General features: G+C 40.7%; 1 protein-coding gene across 1 annotated transcript in view; it reads left to right on the top strand.

Annotated features, from left to right (window-relative positions):
• LOC135712285 (transmembrane protein fend-like) overlaps positions 1-23,770 on the top strand; it is a 480,560-nt gene extending 456,790 nt beyond the window's left edge. The window contains exons 3-4 of the mRNA XM_065235249.1: positions 22,603-22,902; positions 23,233-23,770. Of these exons, the coding sequence (XP_065091321.1) occupies positions 22,603-22,902; positions 23,233-23,673 (741 nt within the window). The 3' untranslated portion in view covers positions 23,674-23,770. The remainder of the gene's footprint in view (positions 1-22,602; positions 22,903-23,232) is intronic.
• Positions 23,771-27,275: the final 3,505 nt, after the last annotated feature.

The following is a 27,275-nucleotide window of genomic DNA, read 5'->3' as shown; positions in this document are numbered from 1 at the left end:
TGCTGCCGCTGCACAGTGGGACGAAATCAAACAAAAGGACAAAACTATTGAGTGTAGCACGTTGACGTCTTCTAGAATGTTTCTGAGATTTGTAAGTTCTTTATCTGAGTGGTGAACATTTTTGCTTAAGGAGGGTATACACCAAGATAAAAAAATAACTTTTTATGTCTTGTTAAAATCGATGAACATCTATGAAGGCATTGTAGATGCCATCATTTAAAGAAACTTTGTCGAAAACTACAATTTTCTATCTCTCAACTGGACGAAGTTATAGGTGGTGACGAATGGTAGTACCCCCTTAAATAACGTTTTCTTACGAGGGGGGCGACTCTATCTTCGATGCAGAAACGATTTTGTTTTGCTGTGCTTAGCTGCACGTACGATGAGTAGATTTTAAGAAGATTGATGAAGATTTTGAAGATTTCCTGCAAAAAGATGGAAGCCGATGCGAGTAGATGGATTTAGATGCTTAAAATGGCAAGAAGATTTTTCGTAGATTTATTCGCTGGCGTGAGATTTTTCGAGCATCTATGATTGAGATTTAGATGTGTCGCCCCCCTCGTTTTCTTACCATAATTATTTTGTTTGAATTTTTAGATTTTTTCTATGTTCTACAAAGTTGTAGGTGCTCTTAACAAGCACATTTTTGTTAAATAAAATAAACCATAATCTTTTAGCGCTATTTTTAATGGGGTGTACGTCGCATGGTTTGCATTTATTAGCAGCTAATATCAACGTTATTTTGATCAAGATCTTATATCCTACTGCTAAATATACAATTCGTAGGGGGATCCAAGGGGATGCCTAATGAATTTTTTAATGAAGTACCTCAATGTTTGGTTACGTTTTGCTGCATGACAATTTTTCCAAGTATTTACATTAGGGTGGGTTCCCCATTGCTTTTTCAATGCTTATTTAGATCCCCAACAAGTAGGAAAATTTTTAACGAATTTGGTTAAAGTATCAATTTGCGGGAGAATTTTAAATTTGGCATGGGAAAATGTATGGGAAACGGAACGCTCCGATTCATTTGCTTACCAGAAATCCAAATATTTCTCAAAAGCAACCAAAACTCGGACTTAGATTGTGAATACTACACCAAACAACTTTGTCGAAGCTTCAACCCACCCTAATGTACATACTTGGAAAAATTGTCATGAAAACTACAAAACGTACCAAACATTGAGGTATTTTATTAGAACATTCATTAGACTTCCCCTAGGATCCTCCTACGAAATGTATATGCAACAGTATGGTATCAGTTGCTTAACGAAATTACGTGGAGTTTAGCTGCTAATACTTGCTAACCGCCCTAAAGATAGTGTTAAAAATTAGAAATGGGGATGTAAATCCTTTAAACGAAGAGATAGTGAATTGCTGTCTTTTGCAAAAATGTGCAATTTTAGAGCACTTACAACTTCGTAGAACATTGAAAAAATTGAAAAATTAAAACAAAAAAAAAAGAAGTTTTAAGGGAGTACTACCGTTTGTACCTCATTTCACCCTATAGCTCAATTGAGAGATACAAAATTGTCATCTTTGGAAAAGTTTGTTAAAATGACTTCATCTACAATGTCTCCATATATGTTCATCAATTTTAGCAAACCGTAAAAAAGTTATCTTTTTTATCTGAGTGTATATCCCCCTTAAGCAAAATTTTTTACCACTCAAATAAAGTACTCAAAAAATGAAGAAACATTCTAGAAGAAATCAAAATGCTACACTCAATATTTTCGTTACAAATGGTCATGCCCCACTTTTTTTGATTTCGTCTCACTGTGACTGGAGAGTTGCGTCAATCTTCTCCTGCATCCGATTCAGGGTAACATTGCACAGAATTTTGAGAACAATACATCATGTTGCCTCGCCAATTGTCGCTCACTGTCAGATCCCCCTTCTTTGGGACCTTCACCAAGACGCGAGGGATGCGCCACACCCTAGGCGGATCATGCCGAGATGTTGATGGCTGGTTGGCCGTCGAAACTTGAAGAAGTTGTACGAAGTGCTCAAACTAGAGTTTCAGCTGGTCAGTGGGGTCGGTAAGCAGTCCTCGGGTTCATCCTTGCTCCACTCAGGCGTCGTGAGATATCGTAGAGGAGGCGTATATCGCCAGTGTTTGCGACTTTCTGCCCTTCGTCGACCAGGGACTTCCTTTTCTAGAGCCGAGTACCGTTGACGGGCTTCGTTCTTGACTCCTCTGGTTCTCGCCCGCTCTATCGCGGCTTTTGCTTCTCTACGCTCTTCAATCCTTATACCAGTAGGAGGGGGGGGGGAATTTGCTCCTGGACAAACCTAACCTGCCCGTAACGTGGGTGGATCACCTTTTCGTGTTACGGGATGTAAGATCTACCACCGATTCCAAGTCCTGACTACTTCAAACTAGGGGAACAGGATTTTTCAGTAATCGAAGGAACACATCTAAGTGTTGATAGTGATAATACTCGGCTTTGTCAACCGAGGATGATCTTGAAACAAGGGAAAATGAGTTAGTCTTCATATATGAAGTGGTTAAGAGTAGGGTTCTGATGCATGGTCATTATCGGTGTCATTCCTTAATTTTTTTGCTAAGGAATCCAATTTTGACTGACAAAGGGGTGCGCCTTTGGAGGGTGTTTCAACACTCCGAAGGGTATAAATAGCGGGGCCTTTCATTAGAGTCGGATCCTTGCGATAAAGGCAAGAATAACAACTGTAAAAGAAATCGAATACTTCATCATTTTTCAATAGCGATGGAGTAATACGACATGCACTAAACTAAGGACACGGGATATACTACTATAGATCATATTACTGGTCGTAGTGGTGTCAGGTCCCGAACAGTTCCCCTAGAAAAACATGAGGCTAATTTACTCATCGCTGAGTTCCTGCACTTTATGTGATTTGTGAGATAACTTAACTCAAATTTGGGTCGGAACTATTTTCGAAGTTGTATTCCCAATGATATTGAAGGCTCAGAATGTGGATAGGATCCTTCTAAAATTGTGTTTGCATTATGAAAATCGACCCAGCAAGTTCCAAAAGTCGTGATCGCCAATTATTTCAGAATCTATTTTCATTTTCCATCATTACAAAATCATTAAGTACGCATTCTACTCACAATGAGATTGCTAGAAGTAGAAGCGTTGTTATTAGATTGCTGGTTTGATGATTGAATCTGGTGACTCGTTACCCTTCACCGTCGTCCGACTAGCATTGCGGTGCTTCGACATGTGGTTGGCTCATGGTTTGATACTCCTCGTCCGTACTTTAAATGAAAACACCCAGTATTGTAAAATACATGAATCACCGTTCATCCCACATGTCAAGTGGTGGTTACATGACCCTCTCCTTCCAATAAATTTTCACCAAATTCATAAAACATTCCAAATCAATAACTCGCCGCCACCTACGAACGGTGTCTGGCCAGCAGTCGGTGGTAAACATTTGTCATCACGCGATGATTAATGTCCGTCGAAGAACTTAAGCACCCCGCCCATAGCCGGAATAACTTACAAGAATATGAAGGAACGTAAATCTGATAACGATTGCAGCAACTGCACCTTTATCCCCCGAAAAAAAGAATGAACAAAGCTGAAAGAAGGTCCTACCACACGATCACGATCGCTGCGAAAATTTATCATCTTAATCGATGTGATCTTCCCACCGATAAGTTGGTGTAGGAAGAGGATGACTTTTTTTGGGAGTAGCAAGTTCTGATGCTGTTAGGGGCTGTTCATTAACTACGTAGAGAGTTTATTTTTTTATTCTTGACGTCCGCCCCTCCCTCTGCGTAGACAATTGTCCATACACAATTTAAACAAAAATTGGGCCGTGGATAATTGCCACCCCTCCCTTTAACTGTCTACGTAGTTTATGAACATCCCCTTACTGTGCACCCGGTCTGCCGGTAGAGAGTGCAGTATCCGAAAAAATAATATTAAAATTTAATGCGTATTTACCAAGAAGAATGGCTACCACCTTGTGTTTGTAAATTGCTTTACCTCTGTTGGATTTTAGACTGTTAAAAATTGGTTGTTGACAAATGCAAACTAGCCATAGCCTTCTGCCAAAATTTACAGTAAGCGTCACAGAAATGATCGACCATGGTGAGCGCAGTGAACCTTTCCATTATGTTGGAAGAAATTGAAAACAACCAAAAAGAGAGCCAGACAAAAGAATATGAACGCAAATAATGCGAAACTGTCGTATATCATGCTTCTTCCTACTGTTGTTATCCTTTAAGTGCTGCTGGCGGGCGAATGAAGCACGGATGCGTAGGATGACGATATGGGTTCGAACACGAAAAGTGATAATAAATTATATCCAGATTCTGGTTCGCGACATGGCTTGGTCACCGGATTGTATCTGATTTGTTCGGAAGGAGATTCTGCAATCGATGCCGTACAAAATCTGGGAGCTGATCTACTGTTGTAAGGTTCGAGCAATTCGATCGAAAAATCTATTGAATTCTTTTAGGATGCGGTAAGGGACATCCCACACCAACAAAAAATCGTAGAAACTATGCATCAATAACTCCACATATCCACAGATTATCTGTCAAAGCGTTGTGAATATCGGACAGTACCGCAACATTACCTACAAAAATAGTTAATTTAATGCTGTCCACATGTAACACAATTTCCTATCTTCTTCCTGATCTTCATCCATGCCACGGGCAATGTTTTCCAGCCATTTTCCCACATGTTAGCCAAACACACAGACACCACATGCTCGAGTACATACTCCACTTGTTGTGGCGAATAAAACTCATGATTTGTCTCCAACCCCACAACCGCCACCACCCGGTGGGATAACACTGACCAGTAGTTTGCAGAATCCGTCAGTGGCACTTCTCTTGTTGCCATTTCCACTTAGCCCGGACGGGTACAAACATTACTTGCCACATGGGCTCCAAGGAAAGTAGACAACCTCGGACCTGTCTAGTTGTCTACTGATTCCAATTTTCTGGAAGGGTTGAAGCTGGATTCCGCAGACGGTCGCTCTCGGGGATCCCGACAAAGGGAAGCCCACCCTGGTCTGGCCGTCCGTCGCCCGTGAGATGGTCCATGTGGAGATGTAAACAAATAAGATATATTACACATTCTTCGCAACAAAACACACCCGAGTTCCGTCCGTCGGTCCGTCGGTCGGATTGAAGAGGTGAAACCACTCGAGAGGTATTTTCGCTCCATTCTCTGTTTGTTTATTTGTTCTGCATGTATGTAGGTACCTACCTAGGGCAGGTCCTTGTTGCGAGAGCCCAGCGGAGAAGTGGTCGCTTTTTATGCATTCTTTCCTCCTTCCGTTGCGTTGCGTTGGATGCACGTTCAGGATCCTCTCGATGCACAGTGGGCCGGGAATGAAATCTAGCTGGAAGAAATTAATAACGCTCATGGATTGCATCCAATTGGGTTGTTTAGGGGTAGTGAAATTTCGATTTTATCGCGGGTGAAAAACCAAATTTCGCGTGACTTTGGAGCGACTCATCCTACGTAGATGAGTCATTTTTCTTATTTAGCAGTGCGTGTTCTGCTAACGGCTGAATATTTATACATTTTTATCGATGAACCTTAAACCGCTTACCATTCGACAGACTCGTTTCTGGCAGAGTCACGCCACGAAACTTACGCTTCCGATGAAATATTCTCCCGTTGAGTCAGTGCGAATTAGCAAATATTATAAATAACAATATGCTTCACTCTTCTATTATTCCTAAGACACAATTTTTCCCGACACTAGCGGCACTATAGTCGCTATATTCATAGTTTGGCGGATAGAATCTAGGCAACCAATTGAGCTGTCAAATATCGGAACCAGTCGAGCAAATCACGACCAACAACAGAAAAGAGCACATCAGCTATTGCGAACAAAACTTCGGAAACCCTTTTCTCGTGACTCAAGGCTCGCCTACGCAAACTAACACCATCTTTTGGTTGAGAAAAGTTTCCCCTATCCGATGATGCCGGTAATTTGCATTTGATTGGCAAGGAAAGAATAATCAAACTTTGGTTGAAGTTTCCTCTAGTAATCGCCTAGCGCACTCTTCATTAGTGGTGCATAGAAACAGCCTAGTGTTTGTCTACAATATATTGAATTGGTTACGCTTTTTGATAGATCGAAATTCTATCCGCCAGACTATGAATATAGCGACTATAGCGGCACTAGCGACACGAAAGGTAACTAGTACCAGGGTGGCCAGACCTACCGATTTATCGGTAGTCCTACCGATTTTCGGGGTGCCTACCGATTCACAGACGAAAGGTTCAAAACTACCGATATTTCACTTTTCCTACCGAGAATCACAGATTTTTAGATTATAAATAGAAAAATTGATTTCGACACAGTTAAATCAGAAGATCTGAAGGACAGTGTATTGTTCTGGAGCACAGAGTATTCCAGCCCCCCGCTCATAAAAGTGTCAAGTATCGGGAAATCCTTCTTAAGTCGACCTACCGATAACTACCGATAAAAGTTTTGAGAAGCTACCGATAATGAAAAAAATAATCTGGCCACTCTGCACTAGCAGTTGAGCGCTTAACAGTTGACAGCAGCGTTGCCAGATAAAACCGTTTTATCCGTATTTATACCGATTTCCCAACTAGATACCGATATAGATACAGATAAGGTTCCACACAATACCGATTTTTGAAGTTTTATACCGATTTTATTAAATAATCAAAATCATTATTGTCTGCCCGCGCTCGAACTTCGGAGAAAAATATTGTAAGTTACTTGTATCTTTCTGAATTTCTCAAATTTGTTGAGCCTTTAAAATTAAAAAAAAATCATCTCTAAAATGTCTTCGATTAATGTTTCAATATCCTCACCGTTTTTGGCAACCCATGAATCGATAAACAGTCGATGGCTCTTTCTGGTAATTTCGGGGGAATCGGGAAATACTTTTTAAACATTATTTAACTTCCTGAATTTTCTTCCACCTCGTGAATTATTTTACGATTCCTTTTTTCGACTTCCCCTGGAAGTTTCTCCAACCTTCGCGAATGATTCTTCCATCTTTTCCCGCCAGTTTTTTTTTTTTTTTCAACTTTCCCGGAACTTCAGGGCTAGCTTCAGGGCTGCTTCCAGATTTTGATTGTGGATCCACACTAGCTGCAGGAACTTTTAAGAAGTTCTGAAACTTCAGAAAAGTCCAGACTTTTTTGTAAGTTTCGATAAATTGAAGAATGTTTCAATAACTTCTATTAACATTCTAAAATCCGGTCCAAAGAACTTCTGGAAAATTTAATGGTCTTCAGAACAGTTCCATTAGTTTTAGGAGAATTAAGAGAACTTTAGGAAGCTCCGAGAACATTAGAACAGATCAATAAATTTCAAGGAAATCGCTGAAATTTTAAAGGAATTCAGGCAATTTCCGAACACTTCAGCAATGTTCCGAGGGGCTCATGCAAATTTAAGAAACGTAAGGGAAGTTACTTGAACATTAGCACATTGTGAGAACATTTCATGGGATGTTCCGTGCTTATTAATGGCAGTGTTGATAACTTTAAATAATTAGAAAAATCGGGAAGATCAGAGAACTTCAATGTTGATGTTACAATAAATTCAAGAAAATTGTGAGAGCGCTTAAGAAATTTCGTAATCTTCAAGAAAGTCTAGAGACCTTCAAAGTTGATTAGAGATATTCCGGTAGTCTCATTATAATCAGGGAAGTTCCAAGTATTTAAAGATAATCAGAGTACTCCAAAACAGCCCGAGGAAATATGGAACATTCCTAAGTACATTTCAGGAATGTTCCAAAAACTTCAGGGGCATTGCGGGGTTTTCAGGGATGTTTTATGACCATTTGGAAAATTTTCTGGATCATTAGAACATCCCCCAAGAACTCTTTCTTCTGGAATTATATCCTTGTTTCTTTCGACTTTCGATTAGGTAGTTTTTTCAATCTACCTTAGGAAGTTTCTTCCGTCTTCTCCAGGAAGTTCAATTAAACTTCTCCCAGAAATTTCTTTCGTCTAGTTTTGGAATTTTGTCCAGTTGGTTTTTTTTTTTTACTTTTATTGGAAGGTTTTTCCTAGCTCCTTCTGGCTTCCCCTGTAAATGGCTACTTCTGGAATTTATTTTCGAACTCCGAAACTTTTCTGCCTTCCTTTGAATGTGAAATCCGAATTTTTTTCTGTATGTTTCTTTAAATTTTCACCAGAAGTTTCTCAATGTATGTCTTGGAAGTTTCGCGAATGATTTTCCGACTTCTCTCAGAACTTTCCTCAAATTTCCTCAAGGAGAGCTTCTTTCTTTTTTCTCTGGATGTTGTTTTCAGCTTCCTCCCTAGCTAAAAATTCCCCGGAATTTTCCGATCATAGTCCAAGAGTTAAAAAATAAAAATTAATTAAAATAGTAGATACCGATATATACCGATTTTATAAAACCTTTGATACCGATAAGCTTCAAAACATTCTGGCAACGCTGGTTGACGGCTCAAAAGCAACAAGGCTATCAAAAACAACTCACAGTTGACTAAAAGTTTTCCCAGTATTGTGAAAAATTACCTGTTTTCTTATTACTCTACAATTTTAATCAAACTGGAGGTTATGGTAAAACAGAATGTAAATCTAAAAAGATTAGCCTAATATGTATAATATATAATCTGAGATGTTTTTTCTAAGTTGAGAGTCAGGAAAATGCTTACTACAGAAGCGTTTTTTTTTCCACTGTTCGGGATCTAAAATCACTGCGACCAGTAATTTAATCTATTGTAGTATATCCCATGTCCTTAGTCGGGACTAGGAATCGGTGGTAGATCTTACATCCCGTAACGTACCACGAAAAGGTGATCTACTCACGCTACAGAAGCGTTAAAAGTCTACACGCTGATTGAAAACTACTCAAATAGGGTAGAGTATGTCCGGTCAAAACTGAACCTACCCAAAAATGGGAAAACAGATTTGGGTAAACAACCTTTTGAAGGAAACCCCGTTTTGATGGATTTGAAAAGCCGAGTCCCGCTGCGCAAGCATAACCTCATCTAACCGGCTCCTCTACGCTTTATTAAGGAGACTAACCGTGAGTTTTCGAAATGGAATTCAACATTGCAATCCTCAAGTAGGGATATCATATCGATTGCTTAACAATATAGATGTGCTTTTGAATGGGTTTTGTAAATTGGTTTACACCAACAACAAACATTGCCCAGAAATACGCTACTGCATACTTGAAAAGTTAATCTAATCTAATCTAATCTAACACCAACACAGCCAGTTCTTGAAAGCATCCTGGAAAATGATCATTTTTCTTGTCTATTTGGCATATGTTTCACATCGAAGATGCGTCACACATATCAAAATTACCAGGCCTACTGTGCAGTATTTAAGGGGCAAGATAATTCAGAAAACATCGGGCTTGTTTAAATCGAAGAATTCAATAAATCGATGAAACGTGGACACCTCGTACCGTACGTTCCGATTTTGGTAATTATTTGATTGGTTGGTTGTTGGAAGCATCAAAGCTAGAAAGGTTAAGTGATGCTCCATATTCTTCTGATGGTTGGGACATGAGCACTAACTCTTGTCCTAGCCTTTTATGGCTTATGGCTATAGCGCCATTACTCGCTTTCTGAAAAGAGAAGAGGGAAAGGAAAAGGAGGAAAAAGGGAAGATTTTTGATTTGAAATATACAATATATAAATGCATAATGGCGGTGGTCACTACTCGAGTCTTGTCACTATTATAAAGTCATAAAAAGTAACAAGGACTAAAATGTGATCCTTTGATTACTGGAAAATCCTGATTCCCTAGTTTGAAGTTGTCACGACTAGGGTTCGGTGGAAGATCTTATACCAGTAACGCACCACAAAAAGATGATCTCCCAACGTTACTGGTTTGAAAAGATAAAAATTTACAAAATGGAACGAACTCACCAAGTTTAGCCTGAACCTGAACCTGAAAGCTGCTTGACATGTGTTGATGTAGAAGTCCAAATTGTAGACGAAACTTGACGAAGATCAACATGAACTTGTCCGGTTTATGGTAGTTGTGTGGAATGTCTTCCGTCGATTTGAGATAAATAAATGTTCGGATGTATGTAGTCGATTTTTGATGTGAATTGGCAAGCCTTTTCGTGGCCAATAGGTTCAACGCTGCGACTCTACAAATGATGAAACTAATGATGGGATGCATGACGGAACACCTCATGGAGGTTCTACTTGTCCTCGGAAACAGCTTATCAGCGGGAAATAACAGGGACGTAGAACTAGATACAATGAGACTACTGCATACTTGAAAAGTTAAGAATTAAAAACTACAGCGGACAGTCTTATGGGGTTGTACGCAATAGTGACGGTGGACTACGTGGTCTTATATTTTGCTTATTGCTTTCCCTTTTAGACTATCTGGTAGATTTTTCCTTATGTCAAAAAATATCACACTGAAAATTGACAGCCTAGATGACATCAACCTCGACAGCAACATCTAGCATTTAAAAAATAGTAACAATATGTGTGTGCAAACACCATAAATAAATTGACAATTAATATTCATCGGGAATAAATAAATAATTAACTGAAAATACAGATCTTTTATGCAAGAAATGGCTGCAATAATACAAGCGGTGAAACAACGTTGAGCTTCAAACAATACAGGTATACCATGCACTCTATGGGTATTATGTTCTGGGTCTTTCGAGTGCCAAACTTGCACTTATGTATGGCAAACACAGGACAACTATCAGTGACTGGATTACTGTCTACGAACGGGATGGATCTTTTGGCAAAAGAATAAATGCAGCTATTACCAGAAAATTTGGAACAGAGAAACGCCGTTGGTTGGTTAACCTGTATAAACAAAACCTCTTCTATACCTCGAGCAAGCTGGAATACTGTTTAAAGATCTCAACAAACAATTTGAGTTGATTAATAGTTGAATAAGCTATTTTTTAGCTGAAGCAGCATAATTTTGCCTTAATACGCTCTTATTCAGCTTTCAATGTTTGTTGAGATCATTCCCGGATGAGAAATCAGCCTCGTCTATCTGCCGTATACTACACACCGAAGGCCTTACATGGAAGTGTTTAGAAAGATGAAACGTTTCTTTCTTTGCTTTATGCTGACAACGAGTAAAACTCCAGCTGAAATGGAACAGATGCGTAAGTAAATGGCAATGGCAATGATGGCATTGACAATGATTGTAAGACCTTCTTCGATCATTAATTTGCTATCTCAGAGTTATCTTCCACTTTACCTAAGCCCTTTAGTGAAGCATGGGCATTCGTAAGGTGCATTTCCCGTTCCGCATGGCTTTGCACATGGCCACAACGGTGGGAGTTATGTTGTGACGCTCGGCAACTTGGCACAGTACTCGCTGACCACTGGCCAATCTGACACTATTGTTATCATTCTCTAGAAGGGGTCGGTTGATTCCAAAAATTGTTAAAGCATACAGAGGATCACTATCTGGTGGTTTCATGTTCTGACATCATCTAAACTTATCAATACGTATCGTTTGGGATTGTAGTCCTTAAACCCCATTTTCATTTTCTCCAACATTATATCCTGCTACGCCTTCCGTTGGATGGTGATGTAGGATCTTTCTTCTTTTTGAATCCTTGTGTTTTCAGCAGCTTTCAAATGACGGTAGTTCACTCAACGGAGGTGGAAGCCGCCAATTCCTAGGTATCGATCCGAGTTTCAATTCTCTACTTGATCCACCATGACAAATTTTTCGGTTTGGAGTTGGAAAACCACCGGCTTGCTGGGTTAGGAAATTTTGAAATTGTGTAGAGCATAACAAAAACAACAACGAGTACCGTGTTATGATTATTCGCTTCGGTGACATTAGGTCACACACGCAGTCACTGTTAATGAGCAGTCTCACTAACACTTGCGCTTCAAAGTTCCACCTTTGATTGTCAGAGGCGCTGTTATCAGTGACGTTTGACATTTGGAAGATGGGAACAGTGGCCAGTCTTCTTGATTTGTAGTCTTCGGTAAAATGCTGATTTGTCGCGGGGAATTCATTCGGAAGCCTCGTGTTTCTTGTCTATGTATGATAGGCCAGACTGGGATGGTGGAATGATGATACACAGAGGGAACATTCACTCGACTTAACTTCTTTAAACATATTAGTCTACAAAGTGCTAAAATAGAAACATACCCCGGATTTCATTCAATTTGGATTCTCGATGGAGCCCGCATTCATTACAATGCAAACATAATGTCGTTTCTTCGATCACTTGGAATCTACCACATTTTCTTGCCAGCTTATATGCCTACGGCCCGGAACAGAACGAATTTTTCAAACTCCTCTTCAGTGGGTACTTCCTTCACTCCCCACGGAGGATTTGTTGTTCGATCAGCATTAGGGTCGAAAATTACCTCCCTATTTAAAAGCATCTTGGCTAAACCCCATACTCTATGAATGAAACTTTCTGTTGTGTTTTCCGAAACCTGCCACCATGCCACAACGAATCCAGAAGATTTGCCTTTGAACTGACGCGTATAGACCAGTAGAGTGCAGGCAAATATATGCTCATCTGGTTGATACAATTCGCTGGTCTCGTTGAAAAAGTTTTCCGTCCTTTCCACATTCCGAATTGCACTGTCCTCTGCAGTATCGTCACTAGTGTCATTGAGCGGATCCAAAGTAGCTTGATTGTTCCCTTCATCTGGCGTATCGTAATCAATGAGATATTAAACTTCTGGATCGGCTTCTGGGTCATCCTTATCGCCCATAGCTTGTTCAGGAGAATCACCGCTATCCATTTTCTTTCCTGTTCAATTGAAACTTTCTGTTTTATGGGAGAAATCTTAAGGAAAAATACTCAAATACTTACCGATCGAACGGAAAAATCAAAACAAATCAACATTCAACTCGTATCGACTGAAAACGATGCACAACCAAAACAAAGAAATGTCAAAACAGCATGTACAGTTTTTCTCCTTAAATTTCTTCTCTCAACAGGTTGGTAAATCTTACCCTTTAGCAGAAAGACGCTTAACACTTTTTTCGGCGAATTTATGATCCTGTTTCACGCCATGGTTCTTCTGTTCAGATAAATCTGTACTTTTATTTATTTTCTCTACTGCGTTAAATCAAACGAGTAGAAATAAGAAGGGATGTCGGTTACGCGATCGAATAATTGAAAATTCGATAAATATTTAATCGAATAGCTGGAAAAATTTCTTTTAGGTATCCCTATAAAATAGGGTAATTTCATATTTTTTGGCGTCCAAAAGCGATGCGATGCTAGTTTTCATTGCTATTACGACGACTGAAATAAGGGGCTTAGAAGCAGAGGGGTGAAAGTCAATTCTCTTTATTGATTTCCTCTTTTGATGACCAGGGCTTCACTAACCTATTTCGCACTATTTCTGCTAGGCTCTTCTATCATCCAGAACAACAAATGCATCAATGAATGTGTTTGCCGAAGAGTTATTAACGAAGCAGAAAGTCGATGAAGAAAATCGATCAAAATCACTTGCACCCAAGTTTGGTTACAAGATTACAACTCTGGAGAGCATTTTGTGTGGTTGTTGGGGGCGTGTGGTTCTGAATATGGCGATGAGTGTACAAAATGTTACGCAATTGCATCGTCCCTAGGTCGGAGGCGAATGCCACTTTGACTTGCTTCGTCTACTAACGACTCTCTGATGACTGTGTAGGAGAAGCAGCAATGCTACATCGACATGTTTCGTCTAGAAACGATTCTCTGATGACTGTGTTGGGGAATCAGCATATGCATGTGGACGTGCACGTTGGTGGATTTGTTAGTTATTTCAACGCTTTTGGATAATGCTTGACATTTACCTCTTGTTAACAATAGTTTCTTGTTGAAAATCAACGGAAGCGTGGACATATTTCTGATCGATTGGTGATAAAATGACTGAAATTGGTCCAGGGATAGCTTAGTTATTAACGTTTAAAATCTTTCATAATTTCGTTACATGTTCCATTTTCGGTTTTCACAAAGTTTATCCCATAAAGAAATCACAGACGTAGTCCTACGTCGAAAGGTTTTTATTTATTTATTTATTTATTTATTTGTAATTCATCTGACATATGCGGTCTTAATGAATATGAGAAAACATTTTCAAAACAGCTACAAAATTGACAAACTAGTAATTCTATTTTTAAAACGACCAGAAGTTTCGCCGAACTCAAAAAGATCCTCCACCACCGAAAAAGCACGAATCATCGACGATATTGGTTCATTATATCCAAACAAAGTACGGTGAAATCTGTCCTGTAGTAGTGACCACTGCCGAAGAGGACGTTGAGCAGCACGGAAGTCCAACATAGAAAGTAGCCGGGGAGAATCGACTCACCATTTAGCAACTTCGCCACGAATGTCGCCTGTTGTAGTCTTCGCCTTCTTTCAAGGGTGTCCATGCCCAACAGTCTACATCGATCGGGATAGGCAGGGAGGTTCAACGGATCGCGCCAAGGTAGATGACGCAGTGCTAGCCGGATGAATCGTCGCTGGACACGTTCAATCCTTAAGGTACCAGCGCGCAATACAAGGATTTCAAGCAATATGGATCCGTAAAATCCTTTGGAATTTTCGAAATAAAGCCCAACTGTCGATTCGCCTTGGCAATTATTGAAGTGTTGAGAGAATTGAACGTCAGTTTTGGATCTAGCACAACTCCGGGATCAGTAATCACTTCAACTCGTTTAAGTGAAGTACCCTTGATGCGATAATCGAACAATATCAGGTCATAACAGAGTACTTCGGTACGCTAATAATTAACTTGTTCCGATGGCACCAGTCAGAAAATAGGTCTAGAAGATGTTGCAAACGGTGGCAATCTTCAGTTGAGCGAATAACTAAATATATTTTCAGGTCATCGGCGTAGATGCTCACGCAGTCCAAGCCTAATTTCGAAGCAACGTCGTTGAAAAACAGTGTGAACAATAATGGTCCCAAGTTGCTTTCTTGGGGAAAAGTTCCGACCACCTGTTGGAAGCTTCGCCATTCAAACAGTTCCGTAGCTGTTAAATTTTAAGCAGGACCCCCGGTAATCTGACCGTTCTTAATCTGAACTCTTTTTAGTAATAACCCCACTAATCTGCACGCCGTGCAATCTAAAAATTGCTTGTGCTGTCAACTAGCACATGGAAAGAGGGTCAACAGGTTAATTGCATCACTTTCAAAAACCTGTAACATTTTGCCCTTTGGGTTAATTTAAATGAAATGTTGGGTAAGATGACCTCAGCGTATAATGTTTACACTGTGTGGGTTTCTTTTTAGTAATTTCAAGGAGTTTTTAAAATGAAGTCAAAGGAACTCACCTCCACAAACCACATCTTTCGCACCGAGCCATCGGAAAGATGTTGAGAATCTGTTTTTTTGTGTTATAAATATTCCATCAGGTCTGGACGATTGCCTTAGCGAAACAGTATAGAATTTATAGGAACAGCAATCAATGCAATCAAAAATGCAATTACATTCTATTCCGTGAGTACACCCCATCACCAACGATCCAATCTGCACTCTTCTGTTGCACTAGTTTGTCTCAAAAGGATTCGGTGCAATGGACAGTAGGGTGTTTCATTTTGAAAAAAGTGATGAATTTTTGATAGGCCACCCTCCAGTTCGATTCATAGCCCCAAAATATGAACCTGTGCAAAAAATGGTAAAGATTGATGAAGGTTTAGAGGTCGCGCCAATGATTTGGATTTTGTATGGAGATTTTGGTGAATTAGTATGGGAAATTATTGATTTTCGTTTACATTGCTCTAACTTTAGTTGTAGTTGTCCAAACGTTGAAAAAAAAAAAATATGTGGTTGTCATGACAATGATCAACAAGCCTGTTGTTGTTGCGATGAAATTGGCGTTGTTGCCTTGTACATATTCATCTGTCAATTTACCCTATTTTGCCATTTTTTCACATTTTTATAATTCTTGATACGCTGCAAAACTGAGCGTAGCAACTGTAGGCTTTTTGTTTATTGCCATAGCAATAACATACTAAATTTTTTCGACATTTGGACAAGTAGAAGCAAAGTTATAGCGATATAAGCGATTTTTTAAATTCTTCCATAGTAATTCCCATACAAATTTCAAATCATTGGCGCGACCTCTAAACCTTCATCAATCTTTACCAATTTTTGCACAGGTTCATATTTTGGGGCTATGAATCGAACTGGAGGGTGGCCCATCAGAAATTCATCACTTTTTTCAGAATGAAGCACCCTAATGGACAGCCTACCTATCAATCAATTAGAACGCCTTGCTCAATCTCGAAAATGCATGACGCATGACGACACTTAGTGATTTGTTGTTCAGCAAGATGCCATGGGCGTGCAGATGGACAACAACAACCACAGGGTACAGTTGAACTGCAGATGCGAAGTTTATCTGGATCGTGCACCATTTCCGAGGTATGACTGGTGGTACATTGGCCATTGGTGTTGATTGGCGGTACCTTGTGGAAAGTATCACATCTGCAAAGGATCGTAAACTCGATAGGCTTGAACGTGTGTAATTGGGCGATTGGAGGAGACATTACAATCGGAGATACGATAGGCTTAGGTGATGTATTTGAGGTTGCGTAGTTCTGTGTCTAGGGTGGGAGTGAACTTTCGTCCGTTCGAGTTCTGGGTTTGATTTTGTCGGGGAGCATTTTACTGGCAGCTGGTGAAAATATCGTCCACCGTCCGTTTCTTGAGGACGGGTCGTATATTTTGTATTGCTTCCAGTTCCTCTTCCACTGCCCAATCGGCTCTCATTCTAATGAGAATGAAGCTTAATATTTTCCATGAACCACCATGGTGATGAATTAGATAAATTGAAAATGTAAACACAACCACAAAAGTCTAACTTCAGGGTTGCCAAACTCTTGGGATATTGACACCTTGATTGATACACTTCGGCCTACTTCGGAATGATCGGCACAATACTTGGCACAGCTTTCGGCACTGCCAAAACACTTGGCACAGATTGTGTCGAAGCGATCCCGTTCCCATCGCTCAACAACCTGCCGTTAGATGAAACTTGAAACATAACTTCTTTAAAGAAAATATTTCATCCAGAAGGAACTATTTTTCATGTTCGCATGTTTCATTCTTCGGTTTCTCGTCAGCAAAGTCTATAGGAATGATCCTGTACTTGGTTGGATCGGATTTACTCTTGAGAATCTTCAGATCACCAAAAACCCCTTCCTTCCACTCTTTCTGAACCATCTGCAGAAGCTTGCAGCGATTGAAGTCCGGATGAGGGTCGTACTCACCGGAAACATTGGTAATTGTGTCTTCATCGTCCTCCTCCTCTTCGACTTCTGGGGTAGTGGTTGGCAGCGTTTCCTTCTGAGCAGGAATTGGGAGTCGGGTGTCAATCGGGATTTTTACCCAACAAAGTAGATATTTCCTATGTATTCTAGTGATTTCCCACAACGATTTCACGTTCTCCTCGGTGGACATCTGAAACCGATTCCTGTGGTTATTTTACGAGAACAAAACGCATATGTCCACCTACCTACAGTTAATTCATAGACAACGTTTTGAAACGGTGGGTTACGGACAAAAAGCACTTCCAAAACAATAACAGCAGCAGCCAATCAGCACAGAGAAGCAGATGAAAATCCAATGCCTTTTGAAGCTTTTCCAGCATTGTTCAAGACATTTTAAGAACAAATTCTGAAATTCACATCGCTTCAGTAGCCGAACAATTATATTTTGTTTACAAACAAGACTTACGTCTAATGGGTGAAAGCGCTAAACGGAGTAAGCCAAGGAATAACCAGATAAAAACTTCGATTAAAGTCGATTAAATTGTGAGGTACAGTTATTTACTCGCGAGTTACTCGCTGGAAAAAAGCAAGAGTAAAGCTGTCTCACCCCTTGGGTGGAAGTGATCAACAAAATGGAATCATTCTACGACAGGTGACTTTTAAATTTATTTACCTTTGCACACGTAATGCTGGATTTAATAAAGAGTCACAAATTGTTGAGATATTGTTAAACAGATATTGTAAGAAATTTTATAACTTATTATAACGCTAGTGCCACCTAGCAAAATATTTCCGAACTAAACTGTCCCAAATTCAAAAGGTCCTGAACAACATAGCATAAAACAGCATCTTTGTATCTAGCAATGATCTCAAGATATTGACCCAGCATTTGCACGAAATTCATAAGAACACTAGTGTCACCTATCGAGAGAATTTCGAACTGAATTTTCAATTAAAAAAGCATTAACCTCCACAAAAACATTGCAGAGAACAGCACCACATTGTATCAAGCATGGATCTAGACATATTGAGCCTGCATTAACATTAAATTTCTATGAAAAATAGTGCCACTAGCAAGAGAATTCCCAACTAAACTGTCCACAATTAAAAAGTCCATCCATCCTTCTGAACAACATTGCAGAAAACAGTAACTTTGTATCTAGCAGGGATCTCGGTATGTCGACCCTGCATGCACACGATATTTATAAGATCACTAGCGCCACCTATCGAGGGAATTCCGAACTAAACTTTCAACGATTAAAAGGGTCTTGATCTCCTGAACAACAGTGCAGAAAACAGTAAATGTGTAACTAGCAAGGATCTCGAGATGTTGACCCTGCATGTACACGAGGGTTTATTAGAATACTAGTGCCACCTGAAGTGAGAATTCTGAATTTAGCTGTCAATAATTCAAAAGGCCTTGGCCTCCTGAACAACATTGTGGAAAACAGTAACTTTGTATACAGGGTGTTCGGTTCCTTAGTGCAAATAATTTAAGGGGCGATAGAAGATCATATTTGAAGTAAAAAATTGTTCTACGCATATGATCAAATCTCAAAGATTATTTTTTTTTTTATCTAGTTCGTTTATTTGGAAGGCTCAATCGCGTTAGCTTTACGGAGCCGATAATTCATTGTTCACTGTGTGTAACAAAATTCACTTAATTCTATGTCTAGTAGGAGTTGGGCCGATTACTCGCGGCTTACTCGAGGTTAGAAGGGTACATTTTCGAAGGAAAGGATCAGGGGAGGAGCTTGGGGTAGGGTTTCGTTGTCTCATCAGAGCGTTGTCGCCAGTATGAACGGTAGTGCTGTTCTAGCTTCGTCCGGAGTTTGACCGGCTATGGTGGGTGACCAGTGGGCGACGATGAGACTCATCGAGACGGGGGGACAAGACAAACAAAAACTAATAAAGAGAGACAAAAGACAAAAGGAATTAAATTCTTATACTAGACATTTGAAGAAAGACATAAACGGACTGCATATAACAGAGATCACGGGTTGCCAACACGTCTCTGATAGGAACATAGGGTTGTCTTCCTTGGGCCTCGAGGGTATTCAAAAGTTGCTCTCTGGCGGCGTCATTATCCGTACATTGCCAAACTGCGTGTTCGATGTCATCGTAACCGTTTCCACACCGACAGATGTTGCTGTCCACGAGGTTTATTCTATTGAGATGAGCATCTAGCGAGTAGTGGTTGGACATAAGTCTACTCATCACGCGAATGAAGTCACGACTTAAGCCCAAGCCTTTAAACCACGCTCTCGAAGAAACATTAGGAATAATTGAATGTAACCACCGTCCAAGATTTCCAGTGTCCCAATCGGTTTGCCAACTCGAAAGGGTACTCTGACGTACTAAATGGTAAAATTCATCGTGTGAAATTTGCCTGTCATACAATTCGCCTTCCTGCGCGCCCACCTTTGCGAGAGAGTCCGCCTTCTCATTGCCTGGGATTGAGCAATGTGAGGGGACCCATACAAAGGTAATCATATATGATCTTTCGACCAGCACACACATCTGCTCCCTTACCTTTGAAAGGAAATAAGATGAGTGCCTACCTTGTTTCATCGACCGAATAGCCTCAATCGAACTGAGACTATCCGAGAAGATGAAGTAATGGTCTGTGGGCATATTGGAAATCATCCCCAATGCGAAGTTGATTGCTGCCAGCTCAGCAACAAAAACGGAACAAGGTTCCTGAAGTTTGCGGAAGGCGCTAGAGTTTTCATTGAAGACACCGAAGCCAGTGGATCCATTGAGACGGGACCCGTCTGTAAAATATCTTTTCATGCAATTGACTTGTTGGTACTTTTCAGTAAAAATACGTGGGATAATAATAGGTCGAAGTTGATCGGGAATCCCATGAGTTGCTTGTTTCATGGTCAGATCATATTCAATTGAGGAACTGCGATTGGTGAAGTGAACACGGTCTGGAGTATAACAAGGAAGACACATATCTGATGATATGTAGTGGTGGTAGATTCTCATAAATCGAGATTGTGTGTTCAACCCAAGAATTTCTTCAAAATTAGCAATTATAAGTGTGTTCGTCACTCCGCATTTGATTAGTATTCTGAGAGAGAGCTCCCAGAAACGGTTCTGGAGGGGTGTTACTCCTGCCAGAACCTCGAGACTCATGTTATGCGTTGAGTGCATACAGCCTAGAGCAATACGCAGACAACGATATTGAATTCGTTCCAATTTTATTAGGTGACTTTTTCTTGCCGAGAGAAAGCAGAAAGAGCCGTACTCTAGAACAGAGAGAATAGTTGTTTTATAAAGCGTTATGAGGTCTCCCGGATGAGCACCCCACCATGTGCCGCAAATTGAACGGAGAAAGTTGATCCTCTGCTGACATTTTTGCTTCAAATACGTAATATGGGCATTCCAAGTGCACTTTGAATCAAACCAGACCCCAAGGTACTTGAAAGACAATGATTGAGTAATGTTTCTGCCCAAAAGATTAAGATGCATTTGGGCTGGGTACCGCTTTCGAGTAAACACTACCAGTTCAGTTTTCTGCGGCGAGAATTCGATCCCTAGATTCATAGCCCAAGAAGACAAGTTATCTAAGGAATTTTGCAATGGTCCTTGCAAGTCCACGGCATGTGGACCTCTTACGGAAACCACACCGTCATCTGCAAGTTGTCTTAGCGTGCATTGTTCTGCCAAACAGTTGTCGATATCTTTGACGTAAAAGTTATAAAGAAGAGGGCTGAGACATGAGCCTTGGGGCAGGCCCATGTAGCTAATTCTGGAAGTTGTCAGTTGTCCAAGGGAAAAGTTCATTTGCTTTTCTGACAACAAATTGTACAAAAAATTATTTAAAATTCCAGAAAGTCCACATCTGTGCAGATTGTCTGACAGAATTTCAATGGAAACTGAATCAAAAGCCCCCTTAATGTCCAAGAATACTGAAGCCAATTGCTCCTTGTGTGCAAAGGCCAGTTGAATATCTGTGGAAAGCAGCGCTAGACAATCGTTTGTTCCTTTGCTCTTGCGGAACCCAAACTGTGTATTTGATAGCAAGTTATTTGATTCGACCCAGTGATCGAGTCTCCGAAGGATCATTTTCTCCAACAATTTCCTAATGCACGAAAGCATAGCAATCGGACGGTATGAGTTATGGTCAGACGCTGATTTGCCAGGTTTTTTAATGGCTATTACTTTGACCTGTCTCCATTCAGGCGGTACAATGTTGTTTTCTAGCAAGGAATTGAATAAATCTAGCAAGCGTCTTTTAGCGATACCTGGGAGATTTTTCAGAAGATTGAATTTAATCATATCGCTTCCCGGTGAGGAGTTGTTCGATGAAAGAAGAGCCATAGAGAAATCCAGCATTGAGAATGGTCTATCCAGAGAGCCGCCGCTAGGAGACGCTTCTCGAAGAAATCTCAAAGATTACTAAGTTATTGAACTGTTTTGATCTAAATTGGCCATAAATTGGTTCTAACTAGAAAACTATGCCATTTAGCACAAAACTCTTGCCTCCATTGGACAGCTTGGTAAATTTTCTACTTAATAGTGTCATTTCTACTTTAAGTAAGCTACATTTAGACACATTTTAGGGATAAACGTGTCTAAAACATGTGTTTTCTTATGGGTTTTCCCTTATTATTTCAAAAATAATACAACTCTCTCTTTGACACCAATTTTCTTTCTTGTTTAGTTTTGTCGCAATTTCGTACTAAACACATCATGTTGGGTTGTTAATTAACGGTTGCGTAAAACACGAATTCAACCCTACCACAAAGTTCAATAACTCAGTAACCTTTGAGATTTGATCATATGCGTAGAACAATTTTTTACTTTCTATCAGCCCTTAAATTATTTGCACTATGGAACCGAACACCCTGTATATCAAAGATCTCGTGATGTCAACTCAGAATTTACACGAAATTCACACAAACAGTCTTATTTAGTGTAGTCCCTAACAAACAAAGCCAAGAAACTTTACAGCGTTTTTAATTTTTCCTGCTAAATTCCTGGCCCACAGTGCAATGTTGTCGTAGTCATCGTCGTCATCGTCGTCGTCAGGCTGAAACGTATGGGGACGGCCGGCGGTCGGTGGTTCCTTCTCTCGAGAATGTTGCGAACCAGCGAGAGGCCTAAAGGATTGAATGGACTCCAGCTCGATGGGTAATATATTACTCGCTACTCTGGAGAGTACTTTTTCTTTTCTTCGCCGACCTGCTTGCATGTTGAGGGGGAGAGGGGGAGTTCAAATCACTTGCTGCTGCTGGCAGGGCTTTAAGCCCGACAATACATTGTTGCTCTGAATGGACGAGGGGATTGACTTTTGAAGATTGTGTATCTTGCGCTGAGAGCTTTAACTTGCATCAATTGCTACAATTTGGAGTGATTTTCAGAGTCAAACTCCTTCCTTACTTCTTTCTTTACAATGCCTAATTCCATCTTTCCCCTTCTTCCACTGCAGTGCCAACGGAAATGTATCCTGGAAAATCTGTCACCATCCAGCCGAGACTCTTCCCACCGGCTAGCGCTGGTTCTGCTGCAGATGACCCGCAACGAGTCCCTCGTCACAGCAGATGTCGCCTGGGTCAATGCAGCCGACAGCCGACCCAGGACCAATCGAACCCAACAGCAACAATGTCTGGTGACGTGGGAAGTTTCCGGCGGTGGACTGATGGGCAACCTGCTGACCGAATCCTCCACCGTGCAGCTATCGCTCTGGCCCGAAACCAACTACCGGGTGCAGGTCACCTGTCGGAACAAGGTAGGAAGCACAGACCAGCCTTTTATAACACCATTTAAAGAAATATTTTATCGCCTTTGATATTATCGCGTTCCGCACGACGACCATTAGGAGGCCCCCCAGTCTAATTATGGTAATTTTATTGCCCGTCTAGAAAATCGACCAAACCCAGACGTAGCAAACGTCGAATTCGCACTGACTGCTGTTAGCTCGACAAAACAAGTCTTTAAGTTTTTATTGCTCTATCACGGTCTTGATTTATGCTATCGGCGTAAGATTTAATTACCAGCTCATAATTATGCCCCAAAATAACACCGCTTTTGGCAAATTATCGTTTTATTGTATTTTCAGCAAACCGAAACGCTGGTCCGCTCGGCGCCGATTGTCCTCAACACCTCCGGGGCCACCACGATGCCCCACAGTCACGGCAAGCGACCAAAATCTGCCTCAGAAGGGGACGACGATGACGATGGTGAGGCGCTCTCCGTCGGACTGGAAGAAATGGTCCAGGACCCTCCGATGATTGTTTGCGAACCAGACGTCTCTCACGGAGGTTCATCGTACCGGGAACCGGTCCTGTTGGGAGTGTACTTAACCATGCTGGTGTTCCTGATAGTACTGCTCACCGTGATCAGCTTCATCCAGCCAAAGTCAACGGGGTCGTCGTCGTCGTCGGTGGATTTCGAGAAAAGTGACGACCCGGCGTCGATAGCTTCCTCCGATAAGGCCGTGCTGGTGAAGAATGACGTGATGGCGAGGCAGGCGGCCACGACGGAGATTCTGCATGTTTGAGGAGGATGGTTTTGGGGGTGAACAAAGTCAGTAAGTTATATAGTTTAGTTTTTGTACTTAGATTTAGTTGATAAGGAGGATAAGTGATGCCAAGAGGATAATGGTTGTTGATTGTTGACATTGAAGAACTCCACTGCGTTGAAATACTCTGGAATAAGAGTTGCTATTTCGTCTGATAAATTGTTCAATAAGAACACCTTCAGACAATCCTTATACTTCCTAGACCTTCAAACGCAGAAATCCGTGCCCCAAACAGTGTTACCATGTCAGTTTAATGAATAGCTTGTCCAGCTAAAATATAAAATCTAGAAATATCTGGATACTCTGAAATAACTAAGCAAACACCAATTTCAATTATAAAGAATCTAAACAATTCAATCAAACGGTTTGTTGCTTTATACGTGAAGCTTACGATTACAGAGTTGGGAGAAATTTATTAACTACATAGATAATGGTCCAAAGAGGATAGATTGATAGTTCCGTTAAAGTGCGGCAGTGTAAAAATTGAACAGAAGTTGAAATTGAGCGAAGGGCCATTGATGCGACAATACTAATGAAATGCGCTCTCCTGTGATGGGTTAGCGCATTCCAACAATCAATACGAAACTAACGATTTTAAATTGGCGCACTACTTTACTAGCCTATTGGTCCCAAGCAAATCTATTAACGTACCCCATTCTAGTCGAACTTCTAGTACTACACTATGTTTGTTTTGATTCTCTATGAAAGTTTGACAGATAAAATGAGGGGTTTATGGATTTTCATATGTTTCTAGGGGTGCATCGATTAACTTGGGACCGAAGATAGTACCAGAGCTGAGCCAAAAAGTTGAGCTCGTTTCTTCTGGACCTTCTGGTCTTAGAGTTACCTTTATGACCCTACTGTTTCTCTACGCGAAGACTTCTTCCTTTAGTGGAAATGCCTGTGTCATCAGCGAACAAAGATTTTTGGCAACCCTGAGGCAAATCAGGTAGGCCCGGAGTGAAAATTTTCTACAATATAGGCCCATGAATGATACCCTGAGGAATCTCTGCTCTAACAGGTAGTCATTCAGATTTAAAATTTTGATAATTTACCTGCAGAGTTCTGTTAGGTAAATAGTTTTAAATTTATTTCATGTTATAGAGTGGATAATTGAACTTTTTCAAATTAGCAATCAAAGCTTCATGCCAAACACTGTCGAATGCCTTTTCTATATCTAGAAGAGCAACTCTAGTAGAGCAGCCTTCAGATTTGTTAAATTAGTAACTCTTAGGAGTTGATGAGTAGTTGATTGTCCATGGCGAAATCCGATTTCCCGAAAGAACATATTCAGATAATCCCGAGCAATCTGATTCTCAATAGAACCCAAACTGGAATTATGGGAATTAAAGATAACTTTCATTGCAGGATTGCGTGTTCGTTGATATTGCTTTCTATGGACATTTTTCAGACGGATCAAGAGCTGAAAATCATCATCTATTATAATTGAATCGAATTGAACCCCTGGTGTTGAGTACTTGGCACTGATGAAGTCTGCAAGCAACAGACGAAATACGCGTATCTACCAAAAGATAAGCAATTATAATTAAAAGGAAATAAATCAACACACTCGAAAAGCTCTTCATACTTGATTTCATGTTTCAATATTTCTTCTAATTTCCCCCTTATGTTTTACTACAGCAGCAGATGGGGCCTGTCCATCAGCCCCTTTTGTCAAGGTGGTTGTGATTTGACTCCGAATATTCCATCGGATTACATCAATGTTAGTGTGAAGGGTCGCTTCACATTAAGATTGTTGTAATCCGATGGAATATTCGGAGTCGAGATTACTCCCCGTAAATATTGTTTAACATAGTGATGGAAATATTGACGAAACTTCTGTCCTATGGGATGCACTATTAAAGCCTGACTAAAAGTAAAATGGCACGCACAAAAGACCTGTAATTCGTGATTCAATAAGTTTAAAAAAGTCCATTAATGGTTGCTTTCCAGTACTTTTATTACAACCTCAAAGTTACAGCATTAGATGGTTACATTTTTCCAGTTCAAACAAAATCTCGATCCTTCCTCTTGATGGAGCCCATCAGCGCCCGCACAGTGGAAACGAACACGGAATCAGCGCATTTGTTCCATTTTGCCCGCATTTGCTGGATGTCCTTGACTGCCCGCCGCTTCGTCGAAGTCGCTGCTTTGAAAGTGCACAATATTTTTCAATTGGTCGAATTTTGCCGGCAATTCGGATGATTCATTAGCTTGGGGACAAAATCGATCTTGTTGGCAGCATACCACACCAGAACCAGCTTGAAGTAATGGCAGCTGACCACATCGGGCCCAAAGATGACTTTGACCATATGCTTGCGGATGAACGGTAATACTCGCTTTTAAGGCATTTTTCGATGTAAACTTGGGATGTCATCGTCGGGGATGTGACGAATAATCTCCGTTTCAGGCCACAACTGCAAATCGCTTGCCAAATCATGGCCTTCTTCGCGAACTTATCGAAAAACACGAACTTGAATCTTCCCGGCTCACCCCACGTCCAGTCTCGCTGTACAACTTTGGACCGAGAAGCTGCTTAAATTGAGTTTGACGTATGTTTCGTCATCGATCAGAGTGCAGCCCTTGTTTTTCGAAAAAACACGGTCGTACAAGAGTCTTGCATGCTTTTTGGCCACGAAATTCTGCTTCATAAGCCGGTTCGGTTGTTTACTGGCTCTGCAAGACTTTCATCCTTCACTGGCAAGGATGTTCCGCACCGTTTGAAAGTTGACGTTACAGTACCTTCTGGCCACATCTCGGATCGAAAGACCGGGGTTGGCTTTAACGCACGTCAACACCTTACTGCGCAGCTGACGATCCCTGGTTCCAGTTTTTTCGTAGGTCCGCTGATTCCTTTCCACACTCAGGGTTTCCATGTTGGTTTTGAGCACTCAACAAACTGTTGTTTTCGGCATCTTCAGCACTTTAGTCAGCTTGGAACCGGACCACTCCGGATTTTCCAGGTGTGGACTACTTTGATCAAACTTGCACCAGTTGTTCTCTATAGAAGTGTAAACAAACCAATGTCTAAGATTTTCGATTCCCAGCATTACAGACGTGCTAGCGGCGCGCGAGGGGCGTATCAATTTATTTTTAGTCGGCCTTTAGCAGTTCAGTAGACAAATCAATTGCACAAGCTTGTTGCCCGCAGTACCAGGGCGTCACAATATCAACTTCAATCGACCAAATCGATGCGACGAAGAGACTGCTGGCTTTCTTTTTTTTTTTGTTAAAGTTGAACAGCTTCGCAGCATTCTAGAACCTCAGTCGGCGTGCACAAACAAATGTTCAATCGCTTGTCTCTCTTTCTCCCGTCGCTCCATTGGTCAAGCTTCGGTGAAACGGATGAGCGAAAGAGCGCTCGACTTTGATAGTTTTCTCTTTCATGAAACACATCAACAGAGGTTTCATGACGTATATGACGGAAAATGAAATAACACATTTTAAGATTTCTCACGTGAAAACACTTGAAGATTACACGTAATATGTTTAATTTATCTTCCATCCACATATTTATCTAAAAAAATTAACGAAAACGGGACATAACGCATTTTAAACAAATTGAAAGAGCGGGGATAGAG

The sequence above is a fragment of the Ochlerotatus camptorhynchus genome, unplaced genomic scaffold (assembly GCF_037179485.1).
Source record: "Ochlerotatus camptorhynchus isolate MF236.1 unplaced genomic scaffold, CSIRO-AGI_Acam_v1.1 ptg000467l, whole genome shotgun sequence".
Taxonomy (NCBI): domain Eukaryota; kingdom Metazoa; phylum Arthropoda; class Insecta; order Diptera; family Culicidae; genus Ochlerotatus; species Ochlerotatus camptorhynchus.
The sequence above is the reverse complement of the archived record's forward strand: the minus strand, read 5'-3'. Positions and strand labels throughout refer to the sequence as shown.